The sequence below is a fragment of the Helicoverpa armigera genome, chromosome 11 (assembly GCF_030705265.1).
Source record: "Helicoverpa armigera isolate CAAS_96S chromosome 11, ASM3070526v1, whole genome shotgun sequence".
NCBI classification, from domain to species: domain Eukaryota; kingdom Metazoa; phylum Arthropoda; class Insecta; order Lepidoptera; family Noctuidae; genus Helicoverpa; species Helicoverpa armigera.
In genome coordinates, this window is record NC_087130.1 from 8,447,162 (window position 1) to 8,466,120 (window position 18,959).

Here is an 18,959-nt window from a genome sequence, read left to right on the forward strand (position 1 = left end):
ATTATCCATTGTACGATGTATCGATTATGTTACAATTATGGAGTTATAAGCTACTGTAAATGTCGTGTTGTAAGATGTTTTACATAGAATACATAGTTATACATAGAAGTACAAAAATCATAGACCATTTTTTTGAGGATAGGCTATACATTATTGAGTGTCACTGCTTCACATAGCTAGTACTTATACACAAGTTTCGGAGTATCATTGCACATATTTCATATTTTTTTCCATTTTCCCATTTCAACAACGGCTATGGGCAGAATAGATTTAGCTTTCCACTACTTTCCAAATGGTTTTTGCTGCCGTTAAAATGCCTAATACGCGTAACAACATCAAGTATCCATCACCCCACTCAGGGTGAACTATAAATACAAAAACACTATCTGAACGGGTTAAACGGTCCGGCGCATATAATGCGATTTACTTCCGGATATACCGTTGTATTAGCAACGGCTTAGGGCTTCTCCGGTCCGGTTCGTGCCGGCGACACGGCAACAGTACATACATTGTTTGCTTGTGTTACATACATGTCCCTAAACGATGCAATCAGGCTGGACTGTAGGGAGATTGGGAACGTAATTAGGAAGCAGTGTGCACGTGCTTAAAGAGTTTTTACGATCGATTTTGGAACGTCACCCCACGTGTTATGGTAGGTATTAGAAGACACAAGGGTTTGTCATAAAAAGGGAATGGTGTCGTCATAGTTTTACTGACTGATAATACATTAGATGGATAGTTAAAACATTTATTCAGCACAAATAAAAGAACACAAAGATACACAATAAGAACTAACTAAAAAACAAAAGGTTGGTAGACTGGAATGGGATCATATTTGAGACAGAATGCCCAAAACGATAAATGCCTACCAGTCGAATCCTATCTTGGTTCTCCAATCCCATTAATTACCACTAGTGCTAAAATACTTCGTGTTTGACATGAGATTGCTCAGCTTATAGCAGATGGCAAATGACTAGCTTCGGGTAAAATATTCATAGTGTCTGTCTGTCTCATCACTTTAGATTGCTAGATTTGCTAGTTCAAGCCCGAACAATTCAAAATTAAGACTATTTGCAAACAGTAATAGATACGGCTGCTAATTCGCACAACGCAGAACCTCTTTTCGTGTAGCCGGGTAAATTTTTGATGACGTTGACTGTTCAATCGATTTCAGACCCTTGCTTAACAATGTTTGCTTTAGCGTTTAATTAACGGCAATTTAGTTGATCTTCCATCAAAAATAAATGTTCAATCTGAATTCTATTTTGTAAATTGAGAACAATAGAGGTATCTGATTAGCGATTACGTTTGTTCGTTGACTGTGGACAGTCTAATCAGCATTTTGTTGCAGTCATGCAGTTTTGCTATTGTTCAACTTCAACTGTTTGTATTTCGTGTTTAGCTAATTGAAATTGGGCTTTTGTACTTCAGAGTTTGAAAGGAAAATATGGTTGCTATTCCCATTGTTTTATAGTCATGTAATATTTTGGCTTAGTTCCTTAATTGAGGATACCACTCAGACACAATTTTTTTTGTGATAAGAATTTTGCTCTTGGTGGTAGGTACTTTGCAAAAGCATATAAAATAAGTTTGCAGAAATAACTCATCACGTGCTGCTTTTCTAGTGGTTAATGCAACTATCCCGTTGAGCCACCCGGGGCCCAATGTTGCCAACTTAGTTCGATAACATTACCCGTAAAAGCTACCACCCGTTTACACTGCAGTTTGGAAACTACTAAAATTTCACATCACTAATTACTAACCAGTATTAAAACTGTGTAGTAGAAGTATTAGTAAATAGTATTTTTGACTAAAATAAGTTTTTATTTTAGGAAGCTATCATGTTTTATTTAAGTCTACAAGGTAAATAATTTTAATAACATCCTTCGGTCCTACTTCGTGATTAAAGTGCCCTTGTTGACATTTCTTCCTAATTGCCAACCAACTAAATAAACATTTTTGAAAGTTTATTTAATTATTTAACAATTTACACAGTAAACACATGAAAGAAGTAGAAGTAACAAAAATGTACAAAGGTACTGCTTATTTCTAATGAAATCTCTTCCAGCAGAACAGAAAGTTATGTTATAGTACCTAATCGATTTCTACTACACTTAACATAAAAAAAAAGCATAAAAGAGATTATTCAAAAAAGTTCTGACCACACTACACCATAATGCATCTGCATTTTTTTTATTAGCAATGGCCAGTAACATCTATTATGCCAATAAAAATCTTACTTCATTTTCCAATTGTTATTTCTAAATCCTGTCCCCTATTTTACTTACGCTACCATCTGCGAAGGTAATGCTAGTGAGCAGTAACGGCTAGTGGGTCGTTCGAGAGGAATCCATTACCATCCGTCATGTTTTACGGACAGTCGTCAACGCTTTGATGGTCGCATGACACCTAACATCTCCGCCAGATGAATACTTATTACTTAGCTGATGCCAAGATTTTCACTTTAAGTAATGAAAATTTGTTTTAGGTGAAATTAGATTTTTTTATGAGAGATTTAGGTGTCGTTTTATTTGACTAAAATATTGTTGTTTTGAGCAATTAAATAAAGATTAAGAGAGTTTAGTGTTAAGACCTTTTTTAACCTACTTTCAGAGAAGGCACGTTAAAAATCAAGTTATATATAGGTTTTTATCTACTTTCACGCTATCACATATAATTCCATCTTGTCGAAAAGCACTTAATAGCCTACGCTCTTTAAGAATACATTTCAGAAATGATACAAACATTTGGGCCTAAATTCACCAACAGCATAAAAGTCAGTATTCTTGAAACAACTGATAGGTAACTGATTTTCAACGTCATTCTCAAAGTAAACAGTTGTTTTTAGAAAAAACGGGCGTTTAAATTGTCTTAGCATGGTTCCAATTACTAACGTTTCAATATCTTTGTCCCCAGCAATGAATTTCTCAATGCACCTGGCAGTAGCAGTTGCAGCCGCGGCCTGCCTCTGCATAGTGGCCGCAGCCCCCGAGGGGCGGATCACCCGCACCAAACAGCAGCGCCCCACCCGTGGCTTCAAGAACGTCGAGATGATGACCGCTAGGGGATTCGGCAAGCGCGACAGACCACACACTAGGGCTGAGCGTGAGTTTGAAGTTTGACTTTGGAATGCGATTGTTTATTGTTTTTAACTTTATGGCACTTCTTTAATTATCCCGTTCAGAAAAGTGTTTGAATTTAGAAAATTTTATTTTTTTTAAATAATTATCCAGCAGGATAAGTGGATAGTCTGCACAGATAAAGTGTTTTAATTTTTGTTCTTCTAAGTCAGTACCTATTTAAAGTTGCACAATGCACAATATGCTACCAAAATAATATTTCTTTGCTGAAAAATCACGTTTGGTGTTAATACATGTACTGTATATATGGTACCAGGTTTGCTAGAGGTGCACAAGTGGTTTATTTAAACACCGTAAACATGCATGCTATCTAGGTGTTTTGTATATTATGTGTTTGTATAATTCAACTTATTTTCAGATTTACAGTTAAAGTGTGTGGTTAAGAAATAAAAAAAACATCCTCTAAAGAACTAGGAAAAAAATATATTCCTAAGTTTTAATATTCTATTACGGTAAACCGTAAATACGAGTGGAAATATGAAAGATTAATGAAGTTTGCTACAGGCTGTCATTATGCTTGAGTACGTAATGGAAAATTGGGAATGTGTATAATTAACACTAATTGTATGGCATTAATATAGCACCATACATCATGTTAACTCTTCAGAAACTTTTCCTTGTATGTTTACTAACATGCTGAAAAAACTAACTACACGGAATATTTTAATATCATTACACTGCCTCAAACTTCCACCGAGTTAGGATATCAATCAGAAATTGTTGTATAGTAAAAAGATTATGCGGCATTTTATGAAGTAATTAGGAACATTTGTACAGGGTGATGTATGTGAGGAAGTTCACAATAGTGAGGCATCCATCTTCCTAGCCTGCCAACTTATAAGTTGCGCTACTGATCGCTAATGGAGCGAATAATTCGTACAGAGTAATATATCGGGAACACATTCCTCCAACCTTTATATTAGCCTTTATTGAAATTCAGACAACCTCACAATTGAACGTAAACTCGTGCAACTTTCCACTCCTCTTTGTTCGATATGTAAAGTTCGAAATATTCTATCGAAATATTTGCTATTACCATAATCTTTATGAAATTGTGCTTTCAAAAGCACAATACAATATTGTTAATATTTGTTATCGAAGGGTAAATAAGTTTACCCTGGGTTCCCGTGTCTCGGTGGACGGTTTGAAGTGACTGTAATGAAGCTAAGAATGGTAACATTATTCCTGAAGGGGACGTTGAGCACCAAGCGCCGACTAGCCGCTCGCACCGCGGCACGCCCACTTTTAAGAGTCCCACAGTTGGGATCGCGAGGGATTTCGGTAAAAGAGCCCCGGAATTGGACGGTGAAGGTACCACAAAGAGTCTGATTGGATTGCCGGCCTCGCGTCTCTGTGAATGGCAAAAATTACGTGGAAGCCGACGAATGCCGGACCGTGTAACAGACTTAAACACAGTCCAAACATGCGATACTTTGGACGAGCCCTTCGGAAGCTCTCGCTTTGCAGATGTTTGTGAGAGGATACAAACCTCGTTACCGCTCGATATTACGTAGGTTCACTACCAAGAACCGTCTCCGTAACTCCTTTACTCAGAGCGAAGTCACGAATAGTATTCCGCATCGCATCGAACGCAAATAAACTGTATTTTCAGTCATAACAGAGCTCTATCTGCATAATAATGCTCGTTTTAGTTATATTTTTCGGTTTAACTCTCTCTGAATAAAGGAGCAAGTTTTCAACTTTTGATGAACATTCTAACACATGGTACTAAAACATCAAAGTTGAAAAGTTTCAATGGTACCGTGCAAATTGTTGTCTGTCGAGCTTGTTCGTGGAAACAAAAGGAATACAAACTCTGCACCACTTCGACTGGTGTTAGACCTTTGTTTTTATTTGCTTTTACTAACTACTGACCTACTATACATATACTCATATGAAGCATTCTCACTGTTTATCATACATCAACAGACCAAGACAGCTATGAGCCCCACGCTCGCAGGAAGTTTAACCCCAAGAGCAACCTCATGGTCGCCTACGACTTTGGCAAAAGGAGTGGTAATGATGACGTTAACGATGAAGGTAAAATATATCCACACTCGCATTGCAACGCTAAACGAGCTTACCGAGCTTACAAACTAAAGGATAATAAATAATATTGTGGATAACGAAAAAATAAAAGGATTTTGTATAAAAATAGACGCTTGCAATAAATAAAAACAGATAACGCTTCTTATCGCTTTTAACGGTGATCTAAAATAATTTACCACCGTGACTTGACATTTCAACAGAGGAAGAAATTAGAGTGACCAGGGGAGTTTTTAGACCCAACTCAAACGTACTTATCGCCAGGGGTTACGGCAAAAGGGCCCCTTTGCCAAAGAACGATCGAGGTATTATAGAGATAATCTCTGATCCAATATTAAAGAAATCACAAACTATCGGTGACTTTTGGGTGTCGTCCGTCGAAAACCGGCTTAAAGCCGAAAAACTGTTATTTATACGACAAATATTCGTATCGACCGAATGAACGCCTCAGGGGACCGGCCAGACGCGTACTGGGCCAACACAAACATGCCATACTCGCTTATTAAAACATGCAAACTTTGACACGTGAAAACATTGCAATAAACAGCACACATTGGAGCTTCTGTTCGCTTTATTCGGACGATCAGGGTTGTATCGTGTGGATTTGTGAGCGCAAGAATATGGCATCGTTACGGATAACAAGTGCGATACTTTTTTAGATTTCCTATTTTGGGCCATCCCTATTCGGGGGCCGCAAGTATTCCGTGGGACTAAATGTGTTCTCTTTATTCATGATTATCCGACAATGCTGTATTTATGTATGTGCGTGCGTAGTGCTGATAGGAACACGAGTATGCTTTTGTCTCGTGTCTTATTTCTGAATAGAATACTGAGGTCTCATCTGAGATCATTTGTACTGCGGCTTATTTGTGAGCTTTTATTGTAACTGAACCCTGAGGACTCGTATTAATGTTGCTTATTACGTCGTGTGAATGTGGTATTGTGACGAGCAACAGGTATTTACTCCCTCTATATTAAATTGGTTATTAGTGGATACGTTTATTGAAGAAACGTCTTTATGTGTTATGAATACCCGTTTTGACGTCATACGGGATTTGTGACAACGTTCGTCTACTGAAAGAAATGAGCTGAAAGTAACGTCGATCAATCGAATGAAATGGATACTGAAATCGATTGTTTTGATGGCTTGTTGATGTTCTATGTTTGGTGTTAGTTCGAGATGTTCATATGGTTATGTTTTCAGCAGTGTACGGCCTGGACAACTTCTGGGAAATGTTGGAGGCTTCGCCCGAGCGGGAAGGTCAGGACGCTAATGATGAGAAGACTTTGGAAAGGTAACAAATCAATATTGTGGCAAAAATAACGTTATTTATATGTGTCATCATTAAGAATTAAGATTATGTAGTACTTAATTGGAAGCGCAACGATTGAGATTGTTGGTAGATAAACTACCACTTGGTTTCATAATCTTGTTTTCCCGGTAGAATCGAATACTTTAATTATAGGTACCGTATTCTCTATAAAACTGCAATATTTTCTAAAATGCAGACAATATACCTGCTATTAATAGAAAACATATTTTACTCCCATCGACAGTTAATTATGACCAAAGGAACTATTTTGGACCTTTACGAGTAGGTACATAAAATTAGGAAACCTGTGTCAAACTGTCCCTTTAATCCGAATGTTTATTGTACTAAGGAAAAGAATTGGCACCGCTAACAAGATCTCATTACTAGGAACCAAACTACTAGCAAATAAACATAAGTAAATAACAACACGTTACCTACATACGTTGCGTATCATAACGTGACAAGATTATGTCACAGACAATTGGTATAATACAATTAGATTGTTTATGACCTATTGACAAACTACATTCAAGAAGGACAAATTATGTGGGGCTTTGTTATAAGCATCGTAAACGCTTTTACCTGCAGAAATAATTATTTCACAAGTAAGAATTACTTAAAAGAGGTGAAATAAAATTGCATAAAAACAGAATACAAAAAACTTGCTCTTTGGTCCTCTCTGGTCTGTGGTTATTTTCAAAACTGGAAACACAAAGCATTCAAAATTCAAATTATAGAACGTACGCCAACCTTACGCTTGAAAACAAAACTGGAACCATATCGAGTTCTATTTATATTAAACAAAAAGTGGTTTCGTATTAACACCGAGCCGTGAAGAAAGAAAATATGTAGGCAATATAGGTGAACGGAGAAATCGGAATCCAGCTTCGAGTTGCTATTACAATCTCGCTACCAACTCAGGTGGTACGAGTAAGTGGTATTAGAACAACATTTCTACGTGAACACAAGGAATTGTTAGAAGCTTTTGCGTGTTTGGTTTTCATTTTTGAAAATTTTCACTTTGGAAATTAGTGGGGAAATTTCAATGTTTCAGTCTTTTCACAAAAAAGTCAGATCAACATGGAATTGGGCCGATTGAATTTAACTTTGTTAATATTTAGGATATTTAGTTTTAAAATATGAACGCCCCAAAGCTAAATTAATACAAATCAAAATTTGAAATTTATTATTCATAAAATATCCTATTAACTTCTACTAAACATGAACAAATGAAACGTTACAAAGAGAATTGATATTTAATTAAGAGATTATATTTCATATGGCAACATTTAGCGTTCGCAAATTGACTATGAAACCTTACCAATCCGGAATTTATTACCAATTGCAACACTGATTAATCGTTTTGAAAACCAATTATGAAACTACGAAATTAGCATTAGTAAGCTTGAAACTAATTTAGAATCACAATAATTGTTAATATTCGTTTGAAGTTAATCGTGTTATTAAGTACTTATTACCGTTTCAATTTATGAGATTCATATTTGACATCTGAATTTAATAAATTGGGATTTATTGAAACTAGTTTTATAATTGGATTTTAATTATTTTAACGTATGCTTATTTAAGAAAAGGCGTCATGTGCTTTTAAGCATCGCTCCTATGTTTAAAGGTTTTTTTTTAATTGACCTGTGTAGAAATCGGATTCCATATTTTGTTGAACCTAAGACAGAACGAGCTTATAAATAAATAACAACCTAGGTACCTAATACCCTAGTACAATAGACGGGCTCAATAATTTAATTTACCTGGCTATATTTACAGACGGAATTGTGTTGAAGTAAGGAATTTACATAGACGACCGAGATTTAAGCATACAACTGATGTAATCGGTTGAAATACTGAATTTGGTACACTAACCTACTAAAGAGAAAAATTTTACCGACAGTCGTTTATGTAATCGTTAGACTAAACGAGAGTTTTCCTATGAAGTTTTTGGGAAGACTATTTTTTTGAACGAGCTTGCTTTGGAATTTATTTACTGTAGGAACAATAACCATAAATTAAATGTTTATCTTCCAGTACAGGAGGTTTTAATTTATGATAACCAGTCGTTTTCCGTAATCGGACGTTTATCTGTTTGGTGAAAATGGGCGTAAAACTTTTTGGAGAACAATTTATAATCGTTAATCTGCCCACTTGTTACTTAGGTACATTTAAATTAATTATTCTTCCTACCTTCTTCTTTGTTGTATTTCTGAAGTTCTGAGAATCTTGAATCGAATGCAGTGGGCGGGAAAGACGGGGTTTTGTCATCGATAATATTGTTTTTAGGTAGCTTAACTGGATAGAAGTTCTTTTGTTTATAGACCCAGTTTCAAAAGGAAGTACCTCATTTTCAATAAGTTTTGTTGTTATACGAACCTACGTCATGTTAAAGATTTTCTAAACTCTAAATTATGTCATGATACTTTGGAATTAAGAGTACCAAACATTGTCTTACATTTCCAAAATGGGTCAATTAAATTAATAAACTACAGGCAGCTACTTATTCCCTTTTATATTCTTTTGTCTACTAAAACTCGCACATCTATTTAATATTTTTTGAATAGCGAAGATTAAAGATAATTTTAGACCCATAGGTATTTATAGGTAAAGCTTAATATCCCTCGGCATAGAACCAATGCGGTCAGGAGACCAACCGTGAGGCATTCCCGACATTTCCTTTGCGTTAGATTTGTGGTTACTTTTGGTGAGGAAATGTGTTGCAATTGTGACACAAAGAATCTGCAGAATTTGTGACAATTTGAAGAAGAATTTCATTTATTTCCTTGCTTTAATAAATATGCAGACACAATAGTAAATACGATGCTGAAACCGTTTCAAAATCGGTTCACCCAAACGTGAAACAATCGCACATAACAATACATACATATGTAGTTACGTATAGGTCGGTTAAAAATTGGCCATAATATGTCTCACGTCAAGAGTGAAGGAATTTAAACAGCAGCATAAATCCTTCCTTCAGTTTTTTTCAGAAAATGCTTTACTCGTCTCGTCACAAATTGTTAGCTTTTTCTTGGCGCTAAAAAGTGACTCTTGACGGCAATTTAGGAAGTTACATCCAAAAAAATAACAATAAGACAAAGTGGAGCGACAAAAAGTTTATAACTCACCTCAAATACCAAGTCTCGTTAACATAAGTCCAAGGGGTCCAACAAATCCAGCCCTTAAGCTTCCCATTTCACAGATAAGGCTGGGCATTTAGCAGATTTGATCTGCATACCAACACCCTTCTGTGAAACCGAATAAACGAACCTTGGTAGTACGATACGTACGATTAACGAGAACATCCCGGAAATAGAGAAAAAAACACATTTTGTATCTATATACTATTTTTTATTAAAAAAGTAGGAAATGAAATACTATCAAGCGGAGGCTGCATTAATACAAAAAGGAATTACCTACTTTAATGCGTTAAAAATGCATCACATTTTTTCGATAAATAAAAGTTGCGATTCGATCTCGATTCGATGTATTAAAATTCATAAAATTCTTGCAGCAACGAAAAAGCAATATATGTTTTCTTTTTACAACTCGTATTTTTCAAAAGGAATAAAAATATATATATACTCTTTTTTTGTGCAGTTGCGGTCGTAATTATTCCCCATTTTTTCATACCTACAACATTTTTATTTATTTCCTTTGTTATGCAATATAAAGTTCCGAATATATTACAGTATATTTTCATAGCGTAAGGCTCAATGATAAATAAATCGTTTTTCAACATTATTTAGGTTTACGATCACATTTTTTTTCTCAGCTGTGTCATTTTCCGCTTATGTGTATGTAGGTAAAGAGAAAAATGAGTTTTTATTTAATTTATAATGTCCTTGTAAATATTTCAGTGGTGGTAGTGGGATTATTTCGGGATAATACAATTTTAGTTTCAATCAAAATGGTAATCGCATTATGTGGTTTTCGATCTATAATGAGCGAAACTGAATGTTATATTCGCACAATTTAATTTACATGAATACACAAAATCATTCTTACGGAACATGGCAGTTGAATGCTTCTTGATAGTTCATAAGAAGTTTAATTGTCGCATAGTTAGATTTATAGCTGTTTCTTGCTATGTACTTTAGACATGGATATAAACTATCTTTCCACAGATTCGACTAAATGCACAAAATTCTATCATAAATACTCTCCCAAAGTGTGCACAGATAAAATTAAACAAAGTCTGAAATACAGTACTAAAATGCGTATAAAAAAGTTTCATTCATTTTACACTATTTTACGAGTTGTCTCTTACCTAGACTTCTCTTAGGTTTCTCCATTGTTTCTCACAAGGAAATTTCTTTAAAATCTTTCTTCTTTAACAGCATTCCTCTGGACTGGTTTGTGAACGAGATGCTGAACAACCCAGACTTCGCGCGATCTGTGGTCCGCAAGTTCATCGACCTCAATCAGGTAACCATTTAATTACTTACTTATAATCGAGATTTTCCATCTTAGATCTTCCTTAGATTCCTAAAGAAACAGGACTACCTCACAGGACTACCACACATGTATGTGACTATGTTCTCACTATGTTTTGTTCTATAAGTATTGTTTGTCAGATCTGTGGTTGTTTAATCGGTAGATATCCTAAATTATTTCTAACAATGCCAAATCCTCAACAAAATCTTGAAGAAAACATTTCTTAACAGTAATTAATTACGTCTTGAAAATTCAAAATTAACTCAGGCTGTTCACTCACTTCAGACTTGTAGGTGTGTTATCTCTTAGAGATTCACTCAATTTCCTAAATTAGTTGCTTTTCAACATTTATATCTGCGGAAAAGTAATGCAAACAATAGACAACCATAATTAAATTAAATCTTTTGGCGTTCATTAATTAACATTAATTAACGAAACACTCTTTCGTCCCACAATTTCAAGATGGTGGAATCATATATATAATTTAAAATACTCCAGAATATTATGAAGATTAATCCATGTGATATATGTTTCACTGTGTGTTATAAATTACGAGCTTTATATTTATGGAGTTAATATTTGAATGGAATACGAAATATAAGGGTTTTTGTTACGAATTAGATTAAATAGGAAGTACATATGAGATACCAAAGGCTTATGCGAAAATAATTTTGAAACACATCACAGTTTTGAAACAAATGAACATAGACTCCTGACACTCTAAAAAAATGAAATAACAGTATTTACTAGAAACTAGTTGCAAGCTAGGAACTACCTCTAAAGTTTTGAATTACCTACCAAAACTATCCAAGTTTGTAATATGAAATTATGCTTAACCGACCCACTAAGTAAATAAGCCTTGTGAAGCCGCTTACAGCCGGTTTATACCGGTTTAATTTAACTAGGTAGGTGCTAGGCTATCCGCCTAAATTCCTAGACCAGGATGTATGCAAATGTAGTGAAGGTAGTTAGGAGTGCGGTTTCTGCAGTAGTTGGTATCAAGGGAAAGGTATATAGGAAGGCTTTAGAAGGAATTAGAAGCGCAAATGTGTGTCTTTTCTTAGGTGACTATCTAAAAAATAGAGTGAAGGGTTTAATGCATTATGTGCATAGAAAGACGTCTTTATCTATTTGTCTCTATTCAATAGATTTGTCATTGCAAATAGTCCCGATAATTGTGTTAATGTCCAAAAATAAAACAGATAAAAACACCGAAGTCGTGCTAATTTTGGATCACTCTCATACACAACCTACCCGTATTTAACCTACGAGTAGCTTTGATTGGTCTTTTACAACCGTGTTTCTTTGTAATGGCCATACTGTTTTGCTTTTTGTAATTGGTAGAATCCTTTTTGAAAGAAACAAAAATCTTTCTGGTTATTTATCAGCCTAGGGAAAGCCATACATAGAAACCTTAAGTAAATACTTAATTAAACAATGTATAGTACTCTGAATAAACTTCTGTTGGTCAACAACAAAAGAGGAGTAAAAAGTTTCCGAGTCTCCATGTTGAAACATACTTTGTTCTGAAGATTTAATTAGATGCGTAATTGTAAAGTTGGCTGTTAACGAAATCGTTTGATTTCGACATCAGTAACAACTTACTTAAGCTTCTTTAAACATTGTTGTGCAAACCTTTTTGGACTAATTAAATGTATTTTGTTTTACTTGGCTGTTTGCATGCTTGTCAGTGACACGTTAGACTTCATGAATTCTTATTCTTCTTCTGTTGAATTCATACACACAGATTGAATCTCAAAAAAAAATCCTGAATATGTACTGAAAATGTTTGAAATGAGAATTAAGAACTTACAGAAGTTGCACCAATAGAGTATTATTGTTCTTTGGTACACACTTTATTTCAGTGTTGCACTTATACATAGACACTTACACATATACCAGTATTTATACATATACCAGTTTTAACTTAAATTTTTGTTCCCAGGACGGCATGCTATCATCGGAGGAACTACTAAGGAACGTCGTATAAACAAATATTTAGTTAAATTATAATAACTGGAGAGCCCTTTTATTTGGAATCTGTTACTGCATTCAAATATTATAATATAATATATTGCATATATACTTGTATAGTCTATTTATTGTTCAGTTACAGAACTTGTAACGTTACTGTGATATCATTCTATTACCTTCGCATTCAAAAATTGAAAAAAAAATCTTCTTTTCTATTAATTTTTAAGAACGGTATTGTTGTTCGGATTTAACGATTGTTGTAAATAATTTAAATTATAATATCGATGGCATAAGAATTGTCTGTCCATAGAGATACTCTTTATATCTAAAAATGTAGATTAATATTCGTTATTGTAACTGAATAATTTCCTTTCTTATGTGTGCCGCGTTTTGAAATACAACAGACATTATGTAGGAGTAATTGTTGCCTTCCAGATGTTGGCTGAGCGTTACGTGTTGCGCGATGTCTGAGCCAAGCTTTAGATAAAATAGTTGGACTAAAACAAAGATATTTGGAAGTAACAATTATTATCTGAAAACAATTGAGTCAACTTCACGGTGTTGTATTATCCGAGTAATTTAAGAGGTACAAGACTAAAATGTATTTTAATGTTAGTCATTATTTGAAATCTCCAATTACATGTTTCAATATCGTCTCGTTTTAATGTGATTTTCAATTTATAAGGGGAAAGGCGAACCTAACGATCTATTAATGTATGTTCTACGATTATTTAGGCTGGGTCACACTGTATCCTATTCATGTCAATTTCATAGATGAAATTATAGAAGGAGTTAGTGGAGTCTGTCCTTACCAACTCACTCTACATACATACATGTAATTTATATAGTAATGGATATAATAAAAATATTTTTAGGCGGTAAAATATTCGAAAACTGAATGTTTGGATACCCATTATTTAATTAGTTCGTTGTTAATTACCACTGTCGACGTTATGGATGAAATAAAATAAATATATCGGGTATCGAAATTGTTGTTTGTTTTTGTGAAATCCCGATTACCGCACGAGGAAATTTTATGATATAATTTAAGGTAAAACGAAGCTTAATTCGAGGAAATAGGTACGATATTCATTTACCCTGTTGCTTTAATATGTTTTCAACATCAGCATGAAACAACAAACCCTTTTCTACTCTAGAATATTAACAGCAGAGCCGATGCATATTATTTAAAACTGCGAAAGTTTGAAATTCTCAAGCGGGAGAGCTAGGGGAATAATTTCGTTATTCATAACAAGGTTTTACCCGTGGCTGCGCTTAAAAGGTACACACGATCCATGAGAGATTCCACGAAAAAACATACAATGTGCCAATTTGTGCCAGATTGGGCTATTGGATGCTGCGTTAGTCGGCAGGTACCTGAAAGAAATAAGTAATTCGTGGAGGCCCGAATAGATTGTACGATTCTGTCTCTTGAAATATTCAAGATAAGGCGATGCTTTTATAGTAGAATACTATATACTATTGACCAAAAATATGAAGGAACAATGAACTTTATTCATTAAACTCATAAATACCGTCATATCAACCCCCAACAGACATCTACTTATTCACACTATCAAATAAATAACTATGTTTTTATCGTTTTACCACACCTTTTATAGGAATGACTTCACCGTCAATAACGTTGAAATTTTGAAAATAATTAAAACATTAAATTGAAGGTTACAGTACTCTTTAACCCTTTAATATTTCCCCAAAACTCATTACTTAGCACCTCATTTTGTAATATATAAAAAAGTAGTTAATGTTCCCAAATAAGAGATAGTTGAATTATAACTGGTTCTCAGTTTTACAGCTGAACTTTTTCCGTGGCCGCATGAGCTGAATGCCTAATTACTCAACAAGGCTAAAATGGTGAATAAAATTATCTTATTACTTCTTGTATTATATTGCTATTACAGAAACAGTTTGTACAAGTAATAGGCGAGTATATGTTTTTATTTTTAAACTTTCTTTGCATTATCAAAAAAAAAAAATGCTACACAATTATTCTGCTAACCTTAACTATTACTTTAGTACCTACAGTCGTTTACAATCTTGACAAAAACCTGCACGCAAGTAAAGTGCCTTAAACAACATTAACTTACTGAATGTAACTTTATTCAATAAAGAAGAACACAACTCACGCGTGTCGACGAAATTATATATAGGTATCTTAGAGTACCAGCAAGGTGCAGACTAAACAGTCAGCCGACAATTGTAAATATCATCATCATCCTCCGAGCCTTTTTCCCAACTATGTTGGGGTCGGCTTCCATTCTAACCGGATGTAGCTGAGTACCATCTCCTCAACCTAGTTACCCGGGCAACCCAATACCCCTTGGTTAGACTAGTGTCAGACTTACTGGCTTCTGACTACCCGTAACGACTGCCAAGGATGTTAAAGCTAAGCGTAACAATTTTTTAATAAAGTACTGAATTCAATCAAAGTTTTTAGTTTGTCTGGTACCGTCCAAATACCTGATCGTTGTTATGTGTGTACTACTCATTCATTTCCATACTGATTTATGAGCCAGAACAAACTCTCAGCCGACCAAAAGTTTGCAGTCTGCGGATAGCCTTATAATAAATAATGTGCGTCTTTTTGTCCTTACGAGGTTTCCACGAAAGAACCCATAAAAATGTCTTAATCCAAAATTCTTCGTAAAATCTTGAGGAAAATTGCATTCGTACTGTAATCTTTATCATTGTATGGATTTGTGTCGTAATATTAAATCAGGATTAATTTATAAGTGTTTCCGTAAATATGCTTTTATTAAATTCGTTTAATGTGTTTCAAGCATTGTGAACTTAAAAAAACTTTACCTAAGAAACAATGTGTCCGCAAATCATCATTTAATCAAATGAAAATATATGTACCTTTTATTAAAATATCCCAAAAGCTAACCCACACTGGCTAAGCACACAGGTAATCGGCATTATAACCTAGATCGTTGAAAAAGGTCAACATTACTAAAACTTTAGTATGACCATCCTTTGCTTAATCACCAGGCATTATCACAATCGGACCATGTGTTTGTAATTTACCCTAATTTTAAATCACAATGACATTTTAAAATTAAATGCGTAATAAAAGATTTTGCACAAAATATTATCGAAAAAAATATATATTGGTGAAATACCATCAATATTGATTCAGATTTCTACGTGACTCTATTCAAATATTCTGACAAACATACAAAAATTTCCACCTAATATTAAGATGGCATTCAGACAAATATAGGTTCCTATACAAACAGTAATAATCGGACATTATCCAGCAAGTCACATATCTATCAAAATTAATATCTCTTGCAACCACACTACAAACAATAATAAAGGGACCCAAGTTACTTAGTTCCGGGTCTTCGGGCGAGTTCGGGCGAATTTGGCCAAGTTTGGCCGAGTTGGGCAAGTAAATTAGTTGGCCCACGATCAGGTGCGAGCATAACTTTAAACTGAATTCACTGCGAAACAAGGATATAATGTGATTGGGTGTTGGACTTTACTTTGATAGATACTGAGCTGAATATGTGATTAACACTATTGTTATATGAAATGAACAAATGAGGGGCAAAAAGCTGTGTATTTAAATCTGGGGCATAAAGCATATAATGTCTGATAGAATAGTAGGTATCATAAATATCTACAGATAGTACTTACCAAAAGTCCAGACTTTACGAAAGCGGAGCGGAGCGGTTAAGTTTTTAAATAGCCAATTGAATTTCTTTATTCAAACATGGTGTCCACCCACTAAGTAATCCTGGGCAGACCTAAACCCTATACCTATACCTATACCTTCTAAAAGCTAGAGCATACCTTCTCCTCCCGAGAGAGCTAGGGGGGCAATTATGACATACCATGCCTAACAGGGCTTTACCACCAATTAAGGCTAGGATTTTATTCCAAAACTATTGTAAAAAGTGAATACCACAAATAGTTCGGTGGAATGTTCAATATAACGAGTAGATTTATTTGCGTGATTGATCAGAGCCAACAATTCCATCCACAGGTCTAGATATTGGAATTCCTGAACGTAGTTCGTTTATCAAATGTGGTTAAATCACAATAAAGTGTTGGTGAAAACTAAATGTCAAATTTCTACAAGGTTATGAAGTCACCCGGTCTTTAGGTGAACTTATCTTATCGTACCCGGACAAAATATAGCCTGTTACTTGGGATTAGTGAGTAATACATTAGAAGAAGAATTATTAACAGTTTCTGAGCCTTTAGAGTACAAACAAACAAAAAAAATCCTCTTTACTATATCAGTACATACAGGTACCCAACCTATATGGTCTTTAAAGTCAAACTTAGATTCACCTTATTAAAACTTGGTCATTTAAACTCTGTGACATGAATACGAATAAGCCGTTAAGTTCCTGGTTCTCATCTCACGGCTTTTCAAGGAAACACACACATACACACACACACTTCTATAGTAGAGCTTAAGTGTCGTTTCATCATTATCTCGTGAATCATTAAAACTGAGGTGGTCTCCGCAGTCTGTACATACATGGTTTTACGTATATATGCATAAACATAAAACTCACTGGGATTCCCGTATTTGAGTTTGAACATTTTTAAATGTGTTTTTTACGAGGGCAGTTTTTCCGCAAAAAATAAAGTTGGTAGCAAACCATTGTATGGTTAATGGATAACTCAGTCCTATATCACGTTTTGCAGTTAGTCAAAAGAACTTGTATTACTGTTTATAATTTATCGCATTTTTTATTTAAATATATGGGGGGATGGGGAAAGGATGTAGCAAGCCTTCTCGTAGGGCGTCACCTATGCTCGGGCTCTCCCCGTGAGTAGCGGCATACTCGTATGCCGGGAAACCGACTGCTACACCACGATGACAAGTCAGAGAATTTAAATATAATTGGGCAGGATTTTAACGACGTCAAAAATCATCAAATGACCCCTCCCGCTGTGGGTTAGCAGCGGTGAGGGAGTGTCAGACTCTTACTGACTAAAAACCGTCGTGTTCCGTCGTAGGCCTTTTATGTACCAGGGCCGCGGTATCTCTTTCAAACAACCCGCAGCTTGGGCAGGAATCAATTAGAGAACATGATTTACAGATAAAAATTAAAATCTTAATTTATTCATCATTCTATTATACTATAGTATAAATACCTTACCATTTATAATTTAGTTGTTTTATTAGTCACAATACGGCACTACTGAACCGTTGTCGCCATCATCACGAGTTTCACGGTCGCTCCTAAAGGTCATTCTCCTCAGGGGAGCTGTTTTTGATATGATACAAACAACTGGATTTCAGAGGTTTATATCTCTGAAATCCTGTATTTTGAGTAGATATGTAGGTGGCACTAGTTTGTCATATCATACTAATATTATAAAAGTGGAAGATTTTATAATACAAGGATGTTTGTTATACTTTGTATCGCAAAAGTAAAAAAAAACTAATTTTGATCAGAGTTAGCAATAATGAAGAATCGGAATAAGCTTATAAATGATAATACCTAATATAGGTATTAGGTATGTCTAATCCGGGTGATGAAAGTAGTTCTATTATAATTATTAAAAGCGAGTGGAACCGCGGGAGGATAGTAGTACTGGTTATCTATGAATGCAGAGTATGTAAATAGTTTTTATATACTGTAAAGCACGTGAGTACGATTGTCTTTTAAGTCCGATTTATTATTTATCAATGAAAACGTAGGTGTTGAGTACAACAATAATGAACAGTCCTACTATTGACAAAAGGTCATAGTACTTCCCACGACTTTTAAAAAGTCACACCTTTTGTGTAGATTAACTTTTGTGTTATGATTGCAAAGTTCATTTACATTGAATATATTTAAATTATTACGAGCCTTACCTTACTGAAGTTATCTAAGAAAAACTATGGTAATTGTGTGACTTGCACGTGCTGGCTACGAAACGAGTGCTACGGCGTAGCTATACTGCTACGCTGTAGAGTATTACGAAGCTGCAGCTACGATCCTACAGCATAAAAATGAAATGTCATACAAAATACTCGCTAATTCCCGTGGCTTTGTCAACATCTTGAGGA

The 18,959-nt window shown here is 34.8% G+C and overlaps 1 protein-coding gene across 6 annotated transcripts in view; it reads left to right on the plus strand.

The window, feature by feature from the left end:
* The window catches only part of LOC110381149 (allatotropin), a 29,146-nt gene extending 15,241 nt beyond the window's left edge, over positions 1-13,905 (plus strand). The window contains exons 2-8 of one of the 6 annotated variants that reach the window (XM_049850599.2): positions 2,917-3,105; positions 4,332-4,451; positions 5,070-5,180; positions 5,390-5,491; positions 6,391-6,481; positions 10,846-10,933; positions 12,888-13,905. In XM_049850599.2, coding sequence (XP_049706556.2) covers positions 2,919-3,105; positions 4,332-4,451; positions 5,070-5,180; positions 5,390-5,491; positions 6,391-6,481; positions 10,846-10,933; positions 12,888-12,932 — 744 coding nt within the window. In that variant the 5' untranslated portion in view covers positions 2,917-2,918 and the 3' untranslated portion in view covers positions 12,933-13,905. The remainder of the gene's footprint in view (positions 1-2,916; positions 3,106-4,331; positions 4,452-5,069; positions 5,181-5,389; positions 5,492-6,390; positions 6,482-10,845; positions 10,934-12,887) is intronic. The other 5 variants (XM_064037063.1, XM_064037064.1, XM_064037065.1 and 2 more) reach the window with 5 other exon arrangements.
* The last annotated feature ends 5,054 nt before the right edge of the window (positions 13,906-18,959 follow it).